At 37.0% G+C, this 19051-nt stretch overlaps 1 protein-coding gene across 7 annotated transcripts in view; it reads left to right on the top strand.

Moving 5' to 3' along the window:
- The window catches only part of ELF2 (E74 like ETS transcription factor 2), an 82814-nt gene extending 64148 nt beyond the window's left edge, over nt 1-18666 (top strand). For 5 of the 7 annotated variants that reach the window (XM_072621057.1, XM_072621063.1, XM_072621058.1 and 2 more), the window contains 6 exons: nt 4232-4345; nt 6098-6271; nt 10225-10311; nt 14320-14512; nt 16217-16561; nt 16964-18666. In XM_072621057.1, the coding sequence (XP_072477158.1) occupies nt 4232-4345; nt 6098-6271; nt 10225-10311; nt 14320-14512; nt 16217-16561; nt 16964-17591 (1541 nt within the window). In that variant the 3' untranslated portion in view covers nt 17592-18666. The remainder of the gene's footprint in view (nt 1-4231; nt 4346-6097; nt 6272-10224; nt 10312-14319; nt 14513-16216; nt 16562-16963) is intronic. The other 2 variants (XM_072621059.1, XM_072621061.1) reach the window with 1 other exon arrangement.
- The last annotated feature ends 385 nt before the right edge of the window (nt 18667-19051 follow it).

Here is a 19051-nt window from a genome sequence, read left to right as displayed (position 1 = left end):
TTTCACTCTAGTATTAGAGTTGCTAGATAGTTGCTCCAGGGCATTAAAGGATAAGCTATTGTAAATAAGGGACTGCAGTTGAGGGATGACCTTGTAATGTTAGTTTATCCTCTTGCTGGTGAGAGGCACAGTAATTAATGAAATGGGTTTTTTTTCACTCTTTCCATTGCCCTCTAATTAAACATGCTACTAACTTTTAGTTTTGCACTACAAACATTGTTATGAACTAGATCCTTGCTGGGATTCTCTTCCCAAAAGCTGAGGTATGCCTCTTGTCAGGCTGAATGACCAAGTTTGGTGTTTTCTGACAGCTGTTGAGTGAGAGAGAGCTCAGAATAATCTACCATATAACACTGTTGGACTAGGAAGAAGTGGAAGAGGCATGCACCAGACAGTGCATGGGGACACAAGCAATGTTTTTGTTATCAAAACTTTCCCATTTCTGATGTTTCCTTAAACCTGTTCCCTGTTGTGTCCCTTGTGTTTTTTGTCCTTTGGTGTATCAGCAGTAGCAATACCAGCCAGGGAGACTGAAAAAAAGTGTAGCCTGCATTCTAACCTTTACCCTTTAACTCTGAGCAGAAGCCAGTCTACATTGGTAGAGGGATTTTCCTGTATTGGAAGTTACCTGTGCCAGAGGAATCATAGGTTTTTTTGGGGGGGTGTTTATTTTTCCTTTCTATAATAGTTCAGACACGTCTCTAAAAATAGTAACCAATAAATCAAGTTTTAAGGAGCAAGATAAAATGTGATTTTTTAAACTAATATTTTGTGAAAAATGTAGCACACCATTAAAATCAAAGTTATAAGTTCAAACGTAATCAATAATAACATTTTATTGAACTCTTGATAGGGATAAAATGCTATAGTTGATAAATATCAGAAATTAATACATCTTGTTAGAGCGAACATTAAGTTTTTGTTTCTTTGGTGATCAATAAATTATCTAGATGTCCAATTTGAACTAGTAGGTAGGTTTTAAAATTTTTTAATCTCATTTATTGATGCCTTGCCTTAGACGTCACATTTATTTCCATATATATGTGTATGTGTACCTCTGCTTCCCTTAAGCATGAGCTATCCCTTGTAACAGAGATTAAAAAGCCATTCAGAAATCACAGACTGTTTTCAAAGCAAAGCATATTTTTGTAGATACAAGTGATGGAGAGTCAAATGACCTTGAGTTCAGATCCTGGCTCTTCCACTTATATTCTGTATGACTCAGTGTCTCTGAGCTTCAGGTTTCTTAGTTGTAAAATGAAGGGAGTTAGATTAAACGAACTCAAGCTCTCTTCCAACACTAAATTTATGATTCAGAACTTGAGGTGGAGAGAATCTGAAGTAGTTATTAAATATTTCTTAGTATTTTTGTTGATGCGGGTTTCTACCATTGCAAATGTCAACCTTTCCTTTCTTGTCCTGTATGGTTCTTAGCTTTGTCTTTCTATAAATTATCCATAAAGGATGAGGCTGTTCTCTGGATCTTTTAATATTTTGTGAATGCCAGTATAATCTTCCAGCTCCTTTTCAATTTCATATTTTCAATATGATGCTGGCCGTCTCCTTTTTCCTTCATGCATCATCTTGATCGTGGCTACTTCTTACACGCATGTTGATTTGGACTTTATTGTATAGCCCTCTTACACAATTATTCTTTGACTTTGAAACGTTTTTGTTGCCCTTGAAGGAATATTTGTAATTTGTAATTTCATAGTGATTATTCTGAGTTATGTTATGGAGTGCTGATAAATGGCAGTGTGGGTAGTGTCTGATTTTATGAAGAGGCATATTTCTGTAAACTGCTTTGAAACAGATTGAGTACATACCTTGCATCCTGTGTTTGATCATGTTCAGCAGTAGTGACATAAACTGTTGATATGGGGATGAATGGGATTTCTTGAGTTTCTAAATATGTCTGGCATTTCTTATATTGTTTGCATTTATACACATTGTTACTTGAGTATTTCAAGTTTTGAACATAACCTGGTTTACTTAAAGTAAATATTTTGCTTATTTTAATGATGGAATCACCACAATGGAATGAAAAATGAGTGTTAATATGTAAACATTGTTTAACATTTCCTGTCTTTATAATGTATATGTATTCAAGTGCCAGTCAGGTTCACATTATTTTTGACTAGGGGATAATGTTTGATCTTGAGAACAAAATGTTTCATTTGGAATAATACATACTTTGGTTGTTGGAACAAAGTTTTCTGTTTAGCCCGACTTTTGCCTGCCTGGGTTTTAGCAGTTTCTCAGTGAGAAGTAGAAAATAAATTTTAAAGGGATATTCCAGGGTCTGAAGGAACTTGTGAGTTTAAGTAAACTTTGGTTTTGCGTATTAACCTTGATCCTGTTAAAAAGTATCAAGGACATAATAATAATGTGTGGTTTGGGGGGCAGATGTTCTTATACCAAAATCCTCTCCCTTTTTGACTTTATAAAATAGGATTCACGTGTAATTATTTAAAAATTGCTAGAATTTTGTTTCTAGATAATTGTTTGTATTAAAAGTGTTAGATTCCCATTTCAAAATGTATATTTTGGGCACTCTAGGATATATCCTAATAAAACAATTGCATAAGGAATTTACTGTTATGGCTTTTTTTTTTTAAACAAAAAGTGTGAAATTGCTAGTAAGAATATTGAATAAGTGAAAGTTATACTTTGATAAAATTACTAGTTTTATTACTTAGATCGAGTTTTTTGTGATTCAATTTATGTTTGTAATTAATCTAGAGTATAGAATTTCCCCTCCTAAATAGCATTGAAATGTGATGTTGAATAGGTCTGTGAGTATATTCTTTTAGGTGATCTCCAGCCTAAAGATTTTATTTTAATTGTCAGTAGGCTTTTTGAACTTCAGATAGAAGTACTAATTGAATCCTTTTTAATTTAGTGAAGCCGCAGATAGAGTAAGCAGGGTCACCTAAAGATAGATTTACTCAGATGTTGGCTGCCTCTCTGGAACGATTGAGCTTTGAGCAGATTTCCATAAATGGAAAGAGCAACTGCAGAGGCACAGCTACCTTGGTAAGAGTGTAGATGATGTGCAACAGGTGGTTATGGGGTCACTGAATTTTAAAATGTTGTCCAAAAAATTGGAGGCTGGTGAGAAGAAGGTAGAGGGGCTAGTTAGGAGCATTTAGAATCGTAGTTCTACTAAAGTGGTTTTGTTTTACCTTAAAGATTGGGTAGAAATTGTTTTTATAATACAAAGGCACATATTTTCAGCACTTTGGAACCTGTTCCCCCGCCCCCAATATTATTTTGTAAAAATGGGATAGGAGTTGGTAAAAGTTGACTTTCCTGTATCTAGTAACAAACATGGCCTATAAAACTTTTTACTGTATTAATTGAAAATTGTGTTATGTTTATGATTAAGGACCTGTCAGTTTATGAAAAGTTTTATCTTAATGTAAATTATGAAGAACTTATTCACCCATTTTCCCACAAAGTAGAAGGGATGTCTTAAGGGGAATAAAGGGAATTGCTCTCTGAGGAGCGCAGAAAAGTCTGTTGGGAGGAAGGGAATGGTCACTCTAGATGAAAATGGCAATGAGGTAGAACATTTCTGATCCTAGGATTGCTCTTTCTATCATCTGTGCAGTGTTGTTGACAGGATGCCTCCAAACCATGAGCGAATCAACCCTTCTTGTAGAGTAGAATCACTTGTCATTTACGTGGGCCCACAAGGGTGGATCATTGGCACCATCACATATAGACAGTGAAATTTGGATTTGTTCTACTGGTTAAGAGAACTGCTGAATTATTTTGAATGGAATTAGAGTTAGGGACCTGCTTGGGATCCAGGGTTTTGTTAGATATGGTATTGGATAGCATATTGATAGGAGTGCTTTTTTACTTCATCGAATTGTTAATCTGTAACCATACTTATTTTTCCTTAGTTAGTTTTGGCTTAAAATTGACATAAGAGTTCAAATTTCAAAGTTTCAGAGTTCAATTTCAAATTTCAATTTCAACTTTGGGTAGTCCTCAGAAAAATCTTTTTTTTTTTTTTTAAATTAACATCCATTTAAGGAAGCTTAGATACTAGCTATTCCTCATTGCTTTGAAACTTCTAAAGACTGTACTCAAGATTAATCTACGTATGCTAATCATTTTAATGATGTTTAAAACTGTTCATCTGGAGTGAGTTCCTTTTATTTTGAGATAAATATGTACTTGAAGTGACTTTAAATGGTGTACATTTGACTTTTTTCCCTAGTTGAAGCCTCAGTTCACGGTAGTAATGCACACTGCACGGACAAGACAATTGAAGCTGCTGAAGCCTTGCTTCATATGGAGTCTCCAACCTGCTTGAGGGATGCGGCAAGTCCTGGTATGTGAACTGCCATTGGGATGAACTCTTGTGTTAACTGTATTATAGAAGTTGTTTTAGTCTTCAAGAAAATTGGTTGTAAAAAGAAAAAGTATGAATGGATTATTATAGTCACTAATCAACATGTAGGATTAGTTGATCAAAAATATTGACTTACATATAGTTATACATACATTTATGCCAAACCTTTAAATGTTTATTTAATCAATGAGATATAGAAGATCTTTAAGTTTAAAAAAAAAAATTGTAGGTTTAAAAAAATATGCCGAATGTATAAGTTTTAGAGGTACTATTTATATTATGGTCTTATTTTTCTTTAGAAGATAGAACATAGAGCTGCATAGAGCTCTTCAGAATATGGTGATTGGGGACTTAATCCCCTCCCTTTCTCTCGAGTCATTGGATAGGCAGTGAGTCAGAGGGGTGATTAATAAGAAGGAGGTAGCTTCACAAACTAGTGTTTTTTAAACAAACAAAAACACCATAATTTGAATTTATAGTTGTCTTTCAATTACATCTGACTCTTCAAGACCTCAATTAGGGTTTTCTTGGAAAAAAAACTAGAATGGTTTGCCATTTTCTCTAGCTCATTTTATAGATGAAGAAACTGCCTCAGGGTAAAGTGACAGGGTCACACAGCTAGTAAGTGTCTGAAACCAAGATTTGAACTCAGAAAGATGAGTGACTGCAGGCTTGGCATTCTATCCACTGTGCCACCTAGCTGTCCAGAGAGTTTATAGGCTTATAAGCAAATTCCTCTATTATCAGGTAGTCTTTGTAGAACTAGGACTGCCTTTATCTTTGCCTGGACGTCTCCTGGGTTGCATGATTACTTTTTGCTGTTCTTTACTTTTGTTTTTATTTCACCTATAGAAAAAATGTTGCAGCGGGACATATATGATGGTTTTACTTAAGTCTTTCATCTTCTCAAATATGGCCCAGGTCTCCTAGAGCTGACATTTATGAAAGTTTGTAGTAATTTCTAAGAACAGCTCCTATTTGGGAAAGGTATATAGTTTGATTGAAGTATGAAAGGTAATTTTAAGGATCATAATTCTTTACGTTTTGCATGAGAATATTCTCTGTATTAGAGACAAAAATGTAGGTTTACTGTTTGTATGAAATTTGAAGTATGTAACTTTACATTATATATTTTTGAAAGTGATCAAAAGTTATATTTCTTAGATCAGAGAAACAATACAAAGTCTCACTGACAGTTTCTCTGATACAAGATTATGCCTCCCAATTCATAATTATCTTATTTTACTTTTGTACTTTTTATAGAGTTAAAACCATAGATATTCTAGGGGAATGAAAGATGGCCTGGTCTTTCATTTCTTTCTTTTTTTTTATTATTATTAATTTATTTATTTAACATTTAACATTCATTTTAACAAAATTTTGGGTTACAAATTTTCTCCCCTTTTATCCCCTCCCCCCCCAAACACCAAGCATTCTAATTGCCCCTATGCCCAATCTGCTCTCTCTTCTATCATCCCTCTCTGCCCTTGTCTCCGTCTTCTCTTTTGTCCTGTAGGGCCAGATAACTTTCTATACCCCTTTACCTGTATTTCTTATTTCTTAGTGGCAAGAACTTTACTCGACAGCTGGTCTTTTATTTCTTAAGCCTCATTAAAGTTGAAGTCAAGTTGAATCATAATTAATATCTCTTCCAAATTTTTAATTGTTCTATGTCATAAAACTTATTGGGAGGGGGATAAAAATATAATTTTTTCAACTTTTTTTTTGTAGTGGAAGTCTTTGTTCCTCCTTGTGTATCTACTCCAGAGTTTATCCATGCTGCTATGAGACCAGATGTTATCACAGAAACTGTAGTTGAAGTGTCCACGGAGGAGTCGGAACCGATGGATATCTCTCCTGTCCCAACCTCTCCAGATAGCCATGAGCCAATGAAAAAGAAGAAAGGTAACGGAGATTTTTGTGGAATAGGTGTTTATTTTTTTCTTCAGATTGAAGGATTTGAAACCGAATTTGAAATAAAAACTGAGTACACTGTAGTCTTGAAAATAAGTGCATTTGACAGGTGTTTCGTTTCAGTCATTCTTTATCTTATGCTTTGTTTTATGGAGCTGAATCTTGTCAGTCATGAACAACAGACAGGTGGGGGCAGAGCTGTGCGTGTGGTATTTGAGGGGTCTGACTGTGTGTTGTTTACAGGCTTTTACTTTGGTAGCCAGGAGGAAGGTAGTGTGGTATATACAGTACCCAGAATGCTAGACACAGACCTAGGAGTACCTGGGTTCAGATCCCCCTTCTGAAGCCCTGAGCTTCAGGTTATGCATGGATTGTGATCTGTTTTAGTGGAAAGAGTTCTTCCTCTAGTAACCAAATCACAAATCTGTGAAAGACATATTGACCACTATGCATTTTAAGTGAAGTTAGTCAGATTCATTGGAGAGTACCTTCAGTACCTTGTAAAGAGTGAATGAAACATACATCTCTCTTCTCATCACAGGTTGGCCAGGACAGGGATAGAATGTTGTCTACCCTGTCAGGACTTGGTCGTGCTACATCACTTGGTTTGTGCACTTGGTTTTCCTTGTTCAGTTTTGGGAGTGGGCTGTTAAATTCTGAAACTACTGTGATATAAAGAAAAACATTAATTTCTCTTTTAAAAAAATGAATAAATGTAAAAAGTGAAAATACATTCACTTAGGCATCATCTGATTTAGAAACACTTATTTTTACAAATAGATTATATAGGACATTGCCAGTTTTATACTAACTTTCCCCATTACTTGAACCCTTATTATTGTGAAAATACTTGTAGCTTTTAGAGAATCTAGGTTGAGGATTAGATGAAGGAAAGGTTAGTGAAAGAGTAATAAATGTAGCAATTTTTTTCTTTTGCTTCTGAGCAAACCTTTCTATTAGGGGAATGGATTTATGCTTGAATCCAACAGACTAGAAATTCCTGTATTTAAAAAGTTAATCTTGTTAAGTGTAAGAATAACACAAACAAGTGTAAATTAATAAGAAATCAATTTTTCCAAGTAATTTGAAGAAACATCTTGTGTGTGTATGTGTGTGTGTGTGTGTGTGTGTGTGTGTATGTGTATGTGTATGTAAGTATGCCAAGTTCCCTACTGAATATTTACCAGAATTGTTTAACTGTACAGGTGAAATCTAAAAAACACTAGTCATTATAGGGTTATAAAAACACATTATTTGATATGCCCCTTGCTATTGAAGTGGATTGAGGAAACAAAAATTACACATGAATAGAAGAGATTAAGATTAGCATGATTCTGGAGCCAGGAGCTGGGTTCAGGTCTCACTTTTGATGCTTTTTCCCTATAGGGAAGTTTGGGTGAAAGTAAACATCCCTGGGCCTCAGTTTCTTCATTTTTAAAAGGAGAGGGTTAGCCTCTCCTAGATGGCTTACTGCATCAGGGTGTGGTGGTGGGGGTGGGATGGGGAGTCCATGTGTTCTTGATTACCCTAGGAAAGCATACTGGCTGCAGAGGGAAAGGAGCCAGGACCAAGGGAGGCTGCACTGACCAGGCTGGAAGCTGACGGTATAAGGGCCAGACAAGGAGGAAATCCTCAAAACTCATGGTCTCAGAAGCAAGCTTCCCCTTTAGAGCTGGGAGGGTAAGAGCAAGCTGCAGCCTTCAGGTTGGCAGGGGGGCCAGGGCGAAAGGCCAGATGCTGGGTTCCAAGGCAGGAGGACCTGGGTTCGAATTATGCTGGATAATTTACAAGAAGGTTCACTTGACCCGTGAGCTGTAAAACAGGGGTCATGATGCTACTTAGGCTAAGATGGATTTGTCAGATCTAGGAAGTCAGAGTGTACTTCAGAAAAAACAGTGTACTGTGACAATGACCTTGACTCAAGAAGGGACCTCTTCACCTTCCTCATCTGTTTTCATCTGGCTCCTTGTTCTGTGCTGCAGCTAGATGGGAATATTTCTGAGACAGGTATAAACTAGGCAGTTTGTTTACTTTCAGACTTAAACCTTTTCTGGGATAGGAAATCCCAGTGATTTGATGGGTATAGGGAACTCTTGAATGAGGAGCTCTGTCTCCCAATGCAGTGCAGCAGACTTCCACAGCTTGGTTTCTTGGAAAATGGAGGGTTTGAGGTGACTTTGGCCCAGGGTCACACAGTCAGGATGTATAAAAGAAGTAGGACTTGAATTCAAGTCTTCTTGGTTTTAGGCCAGCTTTCTATCCGGTAGGCTGCACTGTCTATGCCTTCAGGCAGATTAGTTTAAACTAATTCCTTTCAGATTGTATGGTAGAATAAAAAAAGACAGCGATGTCAACAAAAGGTTTAAGGAAATCAGAGCGGGTGAGAATGTCAACCAGGAGTTGAGAGGAAGATTTGTCATCCATATGTTATGTGTTGTACAAGTTTGGCCGTGAGTTATCTAATTATTGTAATGCTGCTTTAATGAGGATCTTTGAGATCTTTTCTACTTGGACTAAAATATTTTTTAAAACAGATGCCAAATCCATCGATAATTGACTACACAGAAGCTCTGCATTGTTCTTTTGGGATAGGATTTTGTTGTAATGATGAAAAATTTTTGAAAATTGCTTTTCTTATTTGTAGACATGAAACAGTTACAGAGAGCAGTATAATAACTGTAACAGTCCCACTACAATGAAAGATACATTTCTGTGAGTTCATTGCAACATAATTTCACTTCAGTTACCAGGATGGGGCTCTGGAGAAAACAGAGAACCTTAGAAATCTGGGGAGTCCGGCCCCCTGGAGCTCAGAGAAGCTGGGGTCTGAATTCGGGTCTCGATATTCCAGATATCCCGCCCGGTAGAACATACCTGTCTCCACTTTGTACGTGGGAGTTTTTGTCCCTGATGGAGGTTGTGCAGCCTTTGCTTGTACACCTCATGGCTTTACCCATTCCGTTGTTCTCCAGAATTTTAATTCCTTTTAACTGCTTTAAACAAAACTGCAGGTCTCTAGACAGTTTGTTAAAACATAAACCTTACTGTATTTTTAAAAGTTGTATTGCCTATAACAGGATTTAGCTACTTCAGTGTACCTGTGATGACTCTACTACATATACATTCAGGGAGGTTTCAGTCAGACCATCTTTAGTAAATAGCTGATCAGAGCTGAAGGAATCCAGCCCATTTGTACAAGTGTTAACTTCCAAAAGGATCCACTACCCAAGTGGAAGACTAAGAATATCAGGAGGAGAGGCTGGAAAGAGTACCACATCTAGACTCCATACCCAGGTCTTACCCCTGTCCCTTACAGACCTTTGTAACCCTGGCAAATCACTTCACCTTTCTGGTTCTCTCTGTTAAAGGAGAACATGTTCTTGAAGGTCTCTTTCAACTTTAAATTTATGGCTTTATGAAATTTGTAATGGGACAATTCATATCCGTAATTAAGAGTTAGCTCAAAAAATAGAGTTTACTTTTCAGGTCAGAAAAGAAATGCATGTAGAAGTTTAGCATTTAAAAATTTTTAAAACAACAATCTCTTTGATCTCACTTTGAGGCTTTCATTAGATCATATATTCTGAGATGGGTAGGTAAAAACTGATTTATACAAACCTGTATGACAAAAAAAAGTCAAAAACTTTGCAGTTAAGTATTTTTTGAGTAGCAGTTGGGTTCTTGTTCATTGCTATTCAAATAGAAGTTAGTAAAGAGACTCACTGTAGCAATAATTGCCTAATAATGATTATTACCAAATTGTGGTAATCTAAAATTGCTTTAAAAATACAGTGTTATAGCCCTCAAAACTCTTTAATACAATAATCAGCAAATTAACGTCCCTCTTCTATGAATAAAAGTGTTAGAAGTCAAGTAGCTATGTGTCCACTGGCTGTATTCCCTATTTTCACCATACAATTTTATTTAAAATTTTGGTTTTACAGTTGGCCGTAAACCAAAGACCCAACAACCAGCTATTTCCAACGGGTCACCTGAGTTAGGCATCAAGAAAAAACCCAGAGAAGGCAAAGGTAACGTGTGTACATGTGTGTGTGTGTGTGTGTGTGTGTGTGTGTGTGTGTGTGGTATGTGTGTGTGTGTGTTTTGACTGCAGACGTATACATTGCATCTTTTTGAATAAAAGTATTAATACATTGATGCCAGTGGAATCTTTTTCTTTGCAGTTTCTTGTAGACTGTATTGCAGCTACTGTTTTTAAAGTAGCATGTTAATTAAAGGCTTGTTTTTCTCAGTATGTAAAATTTTACTTAGAGAATATTATTTAGGCCAGTTTAAATATTCCAGGAGACATCTCAATTAAAAGGTACCTGAGATAATACTGACCTTATTCTTAGACTGTTCTCTTGCCTGGAATAGTCTCTTCAAGGTCAGAGGAAAGCATGTGGTAAAGTATTAAATCATAAGCACTGTTGCAACATTGGTTTTCTCACATGAATGATTTAGAGATTTCCAGAGTAGATTTCATTCCTCCTATTGATTTGTAATCTTACTGGTGTAAGTAACTGTCTACTGGTACAGATTGCAACCTATCCACAGCTTCTTCTTTTACGTGATTCTTGTTTGTAGTGTTCCATAAATATGCGGTATAGTATGCACCCGCCATCCTCCAGGGCTTTCCTCATTTCCTAGAGTCTACTTAGGCTGTCTGTCCTTCATCTTACACTTTTTGTGTAATTGGCCCACTGCTTTTTCCCCTTTTACATTTGACTGATTGATGTCCTTTACATCATTGCTCATACACAAATCATTGTTAAACAAAAACTAAAGTGCATTTTACAAATTGTCAGCATCGCTATTTTCAGAACATTTAGTAAATGGGTGTAATTTGTATTCTTTTCATTTTGGGGGGCAGTATTTACTGAAGTAACTCATTTTATTTACCCTTGAAATCAGCAGATTACTTAAGTTAAGGAATATTGTATTTAAAAATTTTTAATTTGGAAATATTTGAGTGGAAATGAGAGACAATATGTAATCATTTTGAGAAATCTGGGCATTTAGTTAAATAAGTTATTTCCTTCAGTAATGGTTGCAACAAACTCAATTATTTAGAAACCAACAATCAAGTTTGAGGCTCATCTAAAGAGTTTTATCTTTCCTTTTATTTCCCTGCCTGCCTGAAGTCATTTCATCCCATTTCACCAAAATCAGCATCATGAAGGAATAGCACTGAAGTGAATTTCTTTTATACATTATTATTGGGAAGATTTTTGAAAGGATAGACATTCAAATAGAGTTAGGGAAAATTGTTTTGGAGGGGAGACTGGTTCTTCCAGAGCACTTGCAGCCCTGGTCTTCTTGCTGTCTGGCATGAGAACTTGAACCTGGTTCCTTCCTGATAGGGTCCCATTCACCCCTTCTTAGTGCAGCCTGGTGACTCCCTGTTCTCAAGAGTTTAGGATATTGGTTCTGGACTTAGATTGGACACCTACTTTGGCTTTTGGCTTTTTGCAATATAGCTTAACTCCAGATCTCAAGCAGTCTACCAGCCTCAGCCTCCCCAGCAGCAGGGAGAAAATTTCAAATGGAAACTTTGCTTTTTAGAATTATATATAGTTCTGTTTGCAGATTGGCAGGTGCGTCTTGATTGCAGAGCTTTAAAATAAGTTAATTTTCTGAACCTTGAGTTAAAATTTAGTGTTGACTTAATAACAAAATTTATTTTTAAATGTCATTTAGTTGAAAGACAAAATTACATAGACTTTTAAATCTCAGTTGTTTTCAGAATTGAAGTTTAACCTCATAATTTGTCTCTAAGCCTCCCATACTAGATTTCTCTACACTAGGAAGCTCCTGCCTGCCAACTTCAGGTGGACCGGTTTCACCTTATGAGTGGACCTGTTTGCATATAGGCCTTGATGTATAAGGTGACTCCCTTTGTAATGCCCAGCAGGCCTAACCAAATGTTTTAATTTGGATAATGCTAGATTAGAATTGTACTTGGCTTTCTAAAGTCAGTTGATTATCAGCCCATCTTTGAATTATTTCTATTATACTCAAAACAAATAACTTGTAGAAATTATAACCTTTTTTATAGTGCATACAAGTCAGTCCTGTTATAGCACATGCCATTATAACAAGGTGTCTAAACTAAACATCCATTAAGCCGTTTCAAGCAATATGATAGAATTCTAGGGCAAACAATGAACATAGACCCCACGTGGACCTTGTTTGAGCCCATTGCAAGCCTGAAGGACTATAAATTGCTGTCAAATTATAGAAAGGAATCGGAGAACACTAGCAAATATAGTTTCTTTTTTACACATATCAAAAATTAATTATTTTTACATCTGTGACTGACAGCTTGGAAATCCTTGTCCTTCAAGCATTCCTTGCTCTGTACTTTTGCCTTTTGTGCTGGCAGCTTCAGTCTTGTGGTGAATCTCCTGCATGGAGCCTCCCCCAGGCTGCTGGAGTCTTGTATTTACTCCTTTGTCAGTTTTCTGTGTCATTATTTCTGTTCCACATGTTTGTTTTTTCTCCTCTTGTGTTCCTAACTTTTCTTGGGGTAAGGGAGTTGTTTCTCCTGTTTCTTATTATAGCACTTCAGCCTTGCATATGCCAATCACTTACTTTGTGTATGAATTAATGACTAGCCACTTACTGAACATTTGTTGATCTTAAGTATCTCATATTATTTCTTAGTATCTCTGATTCTTCCTTCCAAACCACCCCATCTCATAGAAGAGGAAATGAAGGGTGGAAGAGGTGGAATGATACAATTCCACAGATGTTTTTTAGTCCCCATGACGTACAAGGGGAAGAGCCAGGAGTTCTGGCTTTTAGTCAGCCCATTACTTACTGAGTGTGTGACCTGAGGCAGATCCTGCCCCTCTTAGCTTATCCATCCACAAAGTGACAGGGCTTAGATGAGGAATCTTTGCCTTCTTCAAGTTCTTAGAATTCCATGAAATACTGTAATTTGTCTTCTGTCTTTTGAAAGAATTTGTAGGTACCATCTGCTTTTTATTTTAGTATCATAGTAATTGAATTGTTGGCATAACCTGGTAGCCTTTCAGGAACTATATAACCCTACTCTCCTGGCAGATTTAAAGTGTTCTTTGAAGCAGCTTTTTGATAGGGTGCTGTTTGCCTGTTTGCCTTCTGTGAATTGATTGGTAGTTAACTGTCCAGAAGGAATTGATAAAAATTTTAAAAAGGAATGTATGAGAAATTTGTTTCATGAGAGGTAGGCTTGCTCTTATTATCCGTGTTGGACATTGAAAGTATATATCCAGTTTTTGATGAGCTAAGATTTTTATAATTTCATTACATGCTTGCTTATTTCTACCAAACTGAAGGGTGGAAGTTTGAATGAGAATAATTTGGACTTTGGCTTTCATAGGACCATGAAATTTAGTTGTACAAGACTGTAGCAATCCAGTCCAATCTCATTCTACAGATGGGGAAACTAGATCTCCCTGATAGTTTAAGTAATTTGCCCAAGGTAATCCTGGAAGTAAGTAGCAGAACCAAGATTTGAACGCAGGTCACCTGACTCCAGGTGTGGCAGGGTTTTTTCTACTTGAGCCCCACATTTAAGCGAGCCGTTATAGGTACACCGCCATTGTGTTGGGAGTTGTGGTAAGACTACCTTTGTACAGCTAATGGACTTGACTATGTACAGTTTTGTGAATTCTAGAGGCAGTATGTTGTAGTAGGGTCAGCCTTGAAGTAAAAAAAGTCCTGAGTTGAGTTCCTTACTCTAACTAGCTCTGTGATGATTTAACTTTTTAGGGTCTCAGGCAACTTGCTGAAACGAGAACTTCCATATATTGCTGATCTGCTTCCCTAAAGGTTTTCTAGAAATTAAACTTTTAACTAGTTAAATTGCCAGTATCTGTAATATAGGCTCTAATGAGGCAGTATAAACAAATATTTCATAATTGAATTTTACATGTTCCTTTTTCATTGCTTAAATTAAGTAATAATGTTGCGTATTATTTGACCCAGTGAGTTACCATTATGATATACTACGTGTATGTATGCCTAAAATGCTTCTATGTTTGTTTTTAAAGGTAACACGACATACTTGTGGGAGTTCCTTCTAGATCTCCTTCAGGACAAAAACACCTGTCCTCGATATATTAAGTGGACGCAGAGAGAAAAGGGGATATTCAAGCTTGTGGATTCCAAGGCTGTATCCAAGCTCTGGGGAAAGCACAAGAACAAACCAGACATGAACTATGAAACTATGGGAAGGGCTCTGAGGTAAAAAACTAAACAAAACTATACAAGTATACCCTTTGAACTACAAAGCAGAAATGAAAAAACAAGCAGTATTCTCTTTTTCCTTTTTAAAATAAAGATTATCGCAGTATTTGGTGAGTTTAAGTCAACAATATCAAACAAATGTTAACTCATTTTGGAAAGCATGCTCACTTTTCATGCAGGTGTCTCCTGTTAATACCAGTAATGTTATTTGTATGTGTGTTTGGAAGGTTCGTTTGTTGGTTTAGGATCACCATTTATTATCTGTAACTTTATTTGTTGTCCACAGAAGTTTTCCATATTACATTTTTAAACAGTGACGTGTTGAATTGCTAACTGAATTTACTTTTAAATTTTTTCTGGACATTTTGTCCAGAACGTAGTATTTGAAAATGTCCATTTCTTTCAAAAACAATGGTGATTTTTTTTTTTTTTGGAGAACAACTTGAAGTATAGAAATGTTTCCTTTCATCTGCTTATTAGCTGGTCTGACTGTTTTGTTGGGGTCCAGTTGGGATAAGAAGGGCACCAGGGAGAACAGAAATACTGCTTATGAACAGGGAGGTGTGTGCATCTTAGAAATGCTCTTCTGAGTTCACTTGAAACAACCCTGTATTTCATATTTCACTGCTAAGGGGTTATGAGATTGAAGAGGTATGTACATAGTTAGTGAAAATATGATCACTACAACCAAGTAGTGAATTTACTCTTGTTTGAAACACTTTCATCATCTTTTGTGAATTTCAGCTGCAGGGCTAAAAGGAGTCAAGTAACAAATTCTTTCCAACTCTTAAGACCTTTAGATTTGTTCTTATTCTCTCGTTGTCCTGAGCCTTTTGAGCAAGCAGGGCAGTAAGCTCCTTGTTTCTGATCTCTGCAGGAATTAATGAATGCTACTGCCAGTACCCACTCCATTCCCAGTCCTTTGAGGCCTGGGTAGGAGGACAGGAACCTACCTACCAGCTACTAGATCAAAACTCAACAAAGTTCACAAGCAAAGAAGGCACTGAATCCTTCTTTCTCTTGTGAAAGTGGCAGCATCCCTGGAGGCAGAAATTCATCTTGTTTTTGCATTTGAGAGCTGTACTGTACTTTTCCTCATTATATAGGAATTGTAACAATCGGATAGTGTAGATAATTTTTAAATAAAAATCTTCTATTTGAATACCTCAAAAGTATGCAGTTGCATATTTTAAAAGTAATTTTGGGGAAGTAAAGGCCAGCAGTAAATGGACACCTTATCTGAAACATTTTAATTGTAATTTATATAAGTTAAAGAATGTACAACCACACATTTTTTAGTTTTCCCAATTATGGGGGGGTATTGTGGGGTGGGGAGTCCAAGGAGTTAGGAAATCATTTCTCTGCCAATTGATACCTTCCTTGGCCCCACCCCCTTTGTTTTCCTGGGCCTTTTCTACATATTCAAGATGATATGTAGAGTTGGAGGGGAGGGGGAAATCACAGAGACACAGTGCTCAGCCTGAAAAAAGGGGAGTTTGAAAGGACCCAAATGAAAGCACTTACTTTCCTGATAGAGGAGCGCTTGGTGTTATAATGTAATTACTGGTATTAAGAGCATGAAATGTGAACATAGTTGGCTATAATGTCTGTATTGTGTATGTGTTAACACTAAAGTGTCAATTTTGAAATACATATATAAAATACGTAACAAAACTGTCTCTTGGTATTTTATTCTTACAGATACTACTACCAAAGGGGGATTCTTGCAAAGGTAGAAGGGCAGAGGCTTGTGTATCAATTCAAAGAGATGCCAAAAAATATAGTTGTCATAGATGATGACAAAGGTGATGCTTGTAATGAAGACTTAACAGCAACTACTGATGAAAAATCATTGGAACGTGTTTCGTTAACTGCTGAAAACCTCCTGAAAGCAGCAGCTTCTGTACGTGGAAAGAACTCCTCTCCTTTAAACTGCACCAGAGCAGAGAAAGCTGGAGCCAGAGTTGTGAACATCACCTCCCCTGGGCACGAGGCTTCTTCAAGATCTCCTTCCACCACTTCTGTTTCCGCGACAACTGCCCCAAGGTAAGTGCTGTGATCATCTTATTTCTCTCATCTCAAACGGTAAAAATGTCAGGATTTTTTTAAGTGTTCTTAAGTTCCCAGTGCTTTGACTTTGAAAAATACTTTTTAAAAATGTGGTTTTACTTTGAACATATTTCCCAGCTAACATGATTTATATACTTAACTATTATAATTTTAGCCTACTTTGTGTTTCTCATGTTTGATATTTAGTGGGTGCTCTATAGTTACAGTGTTCACAAGGTAAGTAAGAGAAACCAGAGTTATTTTATTTCAGACTGTAGGATTGACTAGAAAATAAACTTACGGGATTTGAGGGCACTAGCTTTTTTACATGTGCACTTACTTTTGCCAGTTTTTCTCCCGTCTTGAGACTTATTAACAAGTTTTTTGGTTGTTCAATAGGACAGTTCGTGTGGCAATGCAAGTGCCTGTTGTCATGACTTCTTTGGGACAGAAAATTTCAACAGTGGCAGTTCAGTCAGTCAATGCAGGCTCATCGTTAATAACCAGCACCAGCCCCACAACAGCAACCACTCCAAAGGTGGTAATTCAGACAATCCCTACAGTGATGCCAGCATCTGCTGAAAATGGAGACAAAATCACAATGCAGCCTGCCAAAATCATCACCATCCCAGCTACGCAACTTGCACAATGTCAGTTGCAGACAAAGTCAAGTCTGACTGGATCAGGAAGCATTAACATAGTTGGGACCCCACTGGCTGTAAGAGCACTCACCCCAGTGTCCATAGCCCATGGGACACCTGTCATGAGACTCTCAGTGCCTGCACAGCAGGCATCTGGTCACACACCGCCCCGAGTCATCAGTGCGGTGATAAAAGGGCCCGAGGTTAAGTCGGATGCTGTGGTGGTAAAGCAGGAGCCTGAAGTGAAGACTTTGCAGCTGGTACAGGAAGAGAAGCCAGCCGATGGAGGCAAGGCTGTGACCCACGTGGTGGTGGTCAGTGCTCCCTCCGCCATTGCTCTTCCACTCACCGTGAGACCAGAAGGCACGGTGGCTTGTGAGAAGTGAGGAGTGAGGCAGCTCCTGACTGCCTGGCTGATGAGACATGGACAGGGGATGGGGCAGCATCAAGAACATTTACAGAGACTTTACAACTTTTTTAATGCAATCAGAGACTTACTGGAAATAAATGACCTTTATCCCATGTTTAAGTGGGACACGTACTACACATTGAGATGCTGACAGAAAACTGCCTCTTACAGTGACATGAATATGAAAAGGGATTGAAAAAGGGACCAAGCAGTTCACTACATTATCAAGTTACACTAAGACTTGGAACACTAAAACAGTTCTGTAAGAGGTGATCCTTTAGGTGAGGGGTGGGGGGAGAGGGAAGGATGGTCTCATTGTTACAAATTGCAAATTTTGATGCATTTTTTGATGCATACCAGCAATTATTACTGTGTGAACACAGTACTCACTTAACTGGTGCTATGTGAAGACTCTGCTAATATCGGTATTTTAGAATGTGAATTGGAGAATGGATCCAAAAGCTTCTGAAAGAGAACAACGGAGAAAGAGAGACCTAGTGGAATTTTTGTATCATATAGCTTAAGCTGATTTAAAACAAAAGCCTTAGACTGATTTTCAGTTTTTCCTTTCTTGAAATAAGCTAACGGCTTGTTTGTGTAAAGCTTTTTTTATTAAAAGAAAAATTTTAAAAATCTTGTACCTAGCACAGTATTGTTATAGACTTTCCATGTAACATATTTTGTATGGTAGTTTTAAGTCTGTCGCTTTCTTAATTGTGGACATAGTAGCAGCTGGCTTTGGCCTTGCTGACCCATGCCTGTGCCGCTCACCCAGCCTTGGCATCTGTGCAGACATTTCAGTCTCAGCTCTACTCTTTCACTAGAAAGTTCACGCTCAGCATGAATTTTTGTCAGGTAGTTTTAAACCTGTATTTCTTTCTTTTCTTTTCTTTTCTTTTTTTTAGTTCAACTTAAAGGAGGGAAAGTACCAGTGTTCAAAATTGAACTATAATAGTTTGTATATTCAACATTTGAAGTATATTATATTTTGTTGTACTCTTGTTTCAAAGTGTATTCACGTAGGTTTTACTGAAATATAGAAATGAAATTTATTTTGTGCTTTGTTTGGTCTCTGGCGATATTTTCGATGTTTAGGGTAATGGAAACAAAGTAATTATGGTGACTGTGGCATCTGCCTTATAATGTACATTGTTTAAAAAAACTTTAATTAGCAGATAATAGAAGCTGGTTTAAGAAAAAGTTGATTCTTTGCCATCTGCAGTAGAAGTCCTTGGTCTTCCTAGAAATGTGGCCTCCATTTCTATTAGTTATGAATCCAGCAGGTATCACCTATGCTTTTGCCATTCCATTGCTTTATGATCTTAATGTTAATGAAGTTTAAATTCCAGTGATTTAAAAACAACTCATCATATTAAGTTTAAAAAAAAAAAAAACAACAAACCAGAACATGTGACTAGTCCCGAATCTATTTAAAAG

Source organism: Notamacropus eugenii, chromosome 6 (genome assembly GCF_028372415.1).
Source record: "Notamacropus eugenii isolate mMacEug1 chromosome 6, mMacEug1.pri_v2, whole genome shotgun sequence".
NCBI classification, from domain to species: domain Eukaryota; kingdom Metazoa; phylum Chordata; class Mammalia; order Diprotodontia; family Macropodidae; genus Notamacropus; species Notamacropus eugenii.
This window is presented reverse-complemented; position numbering and strand designations above follow the sequence as displayed.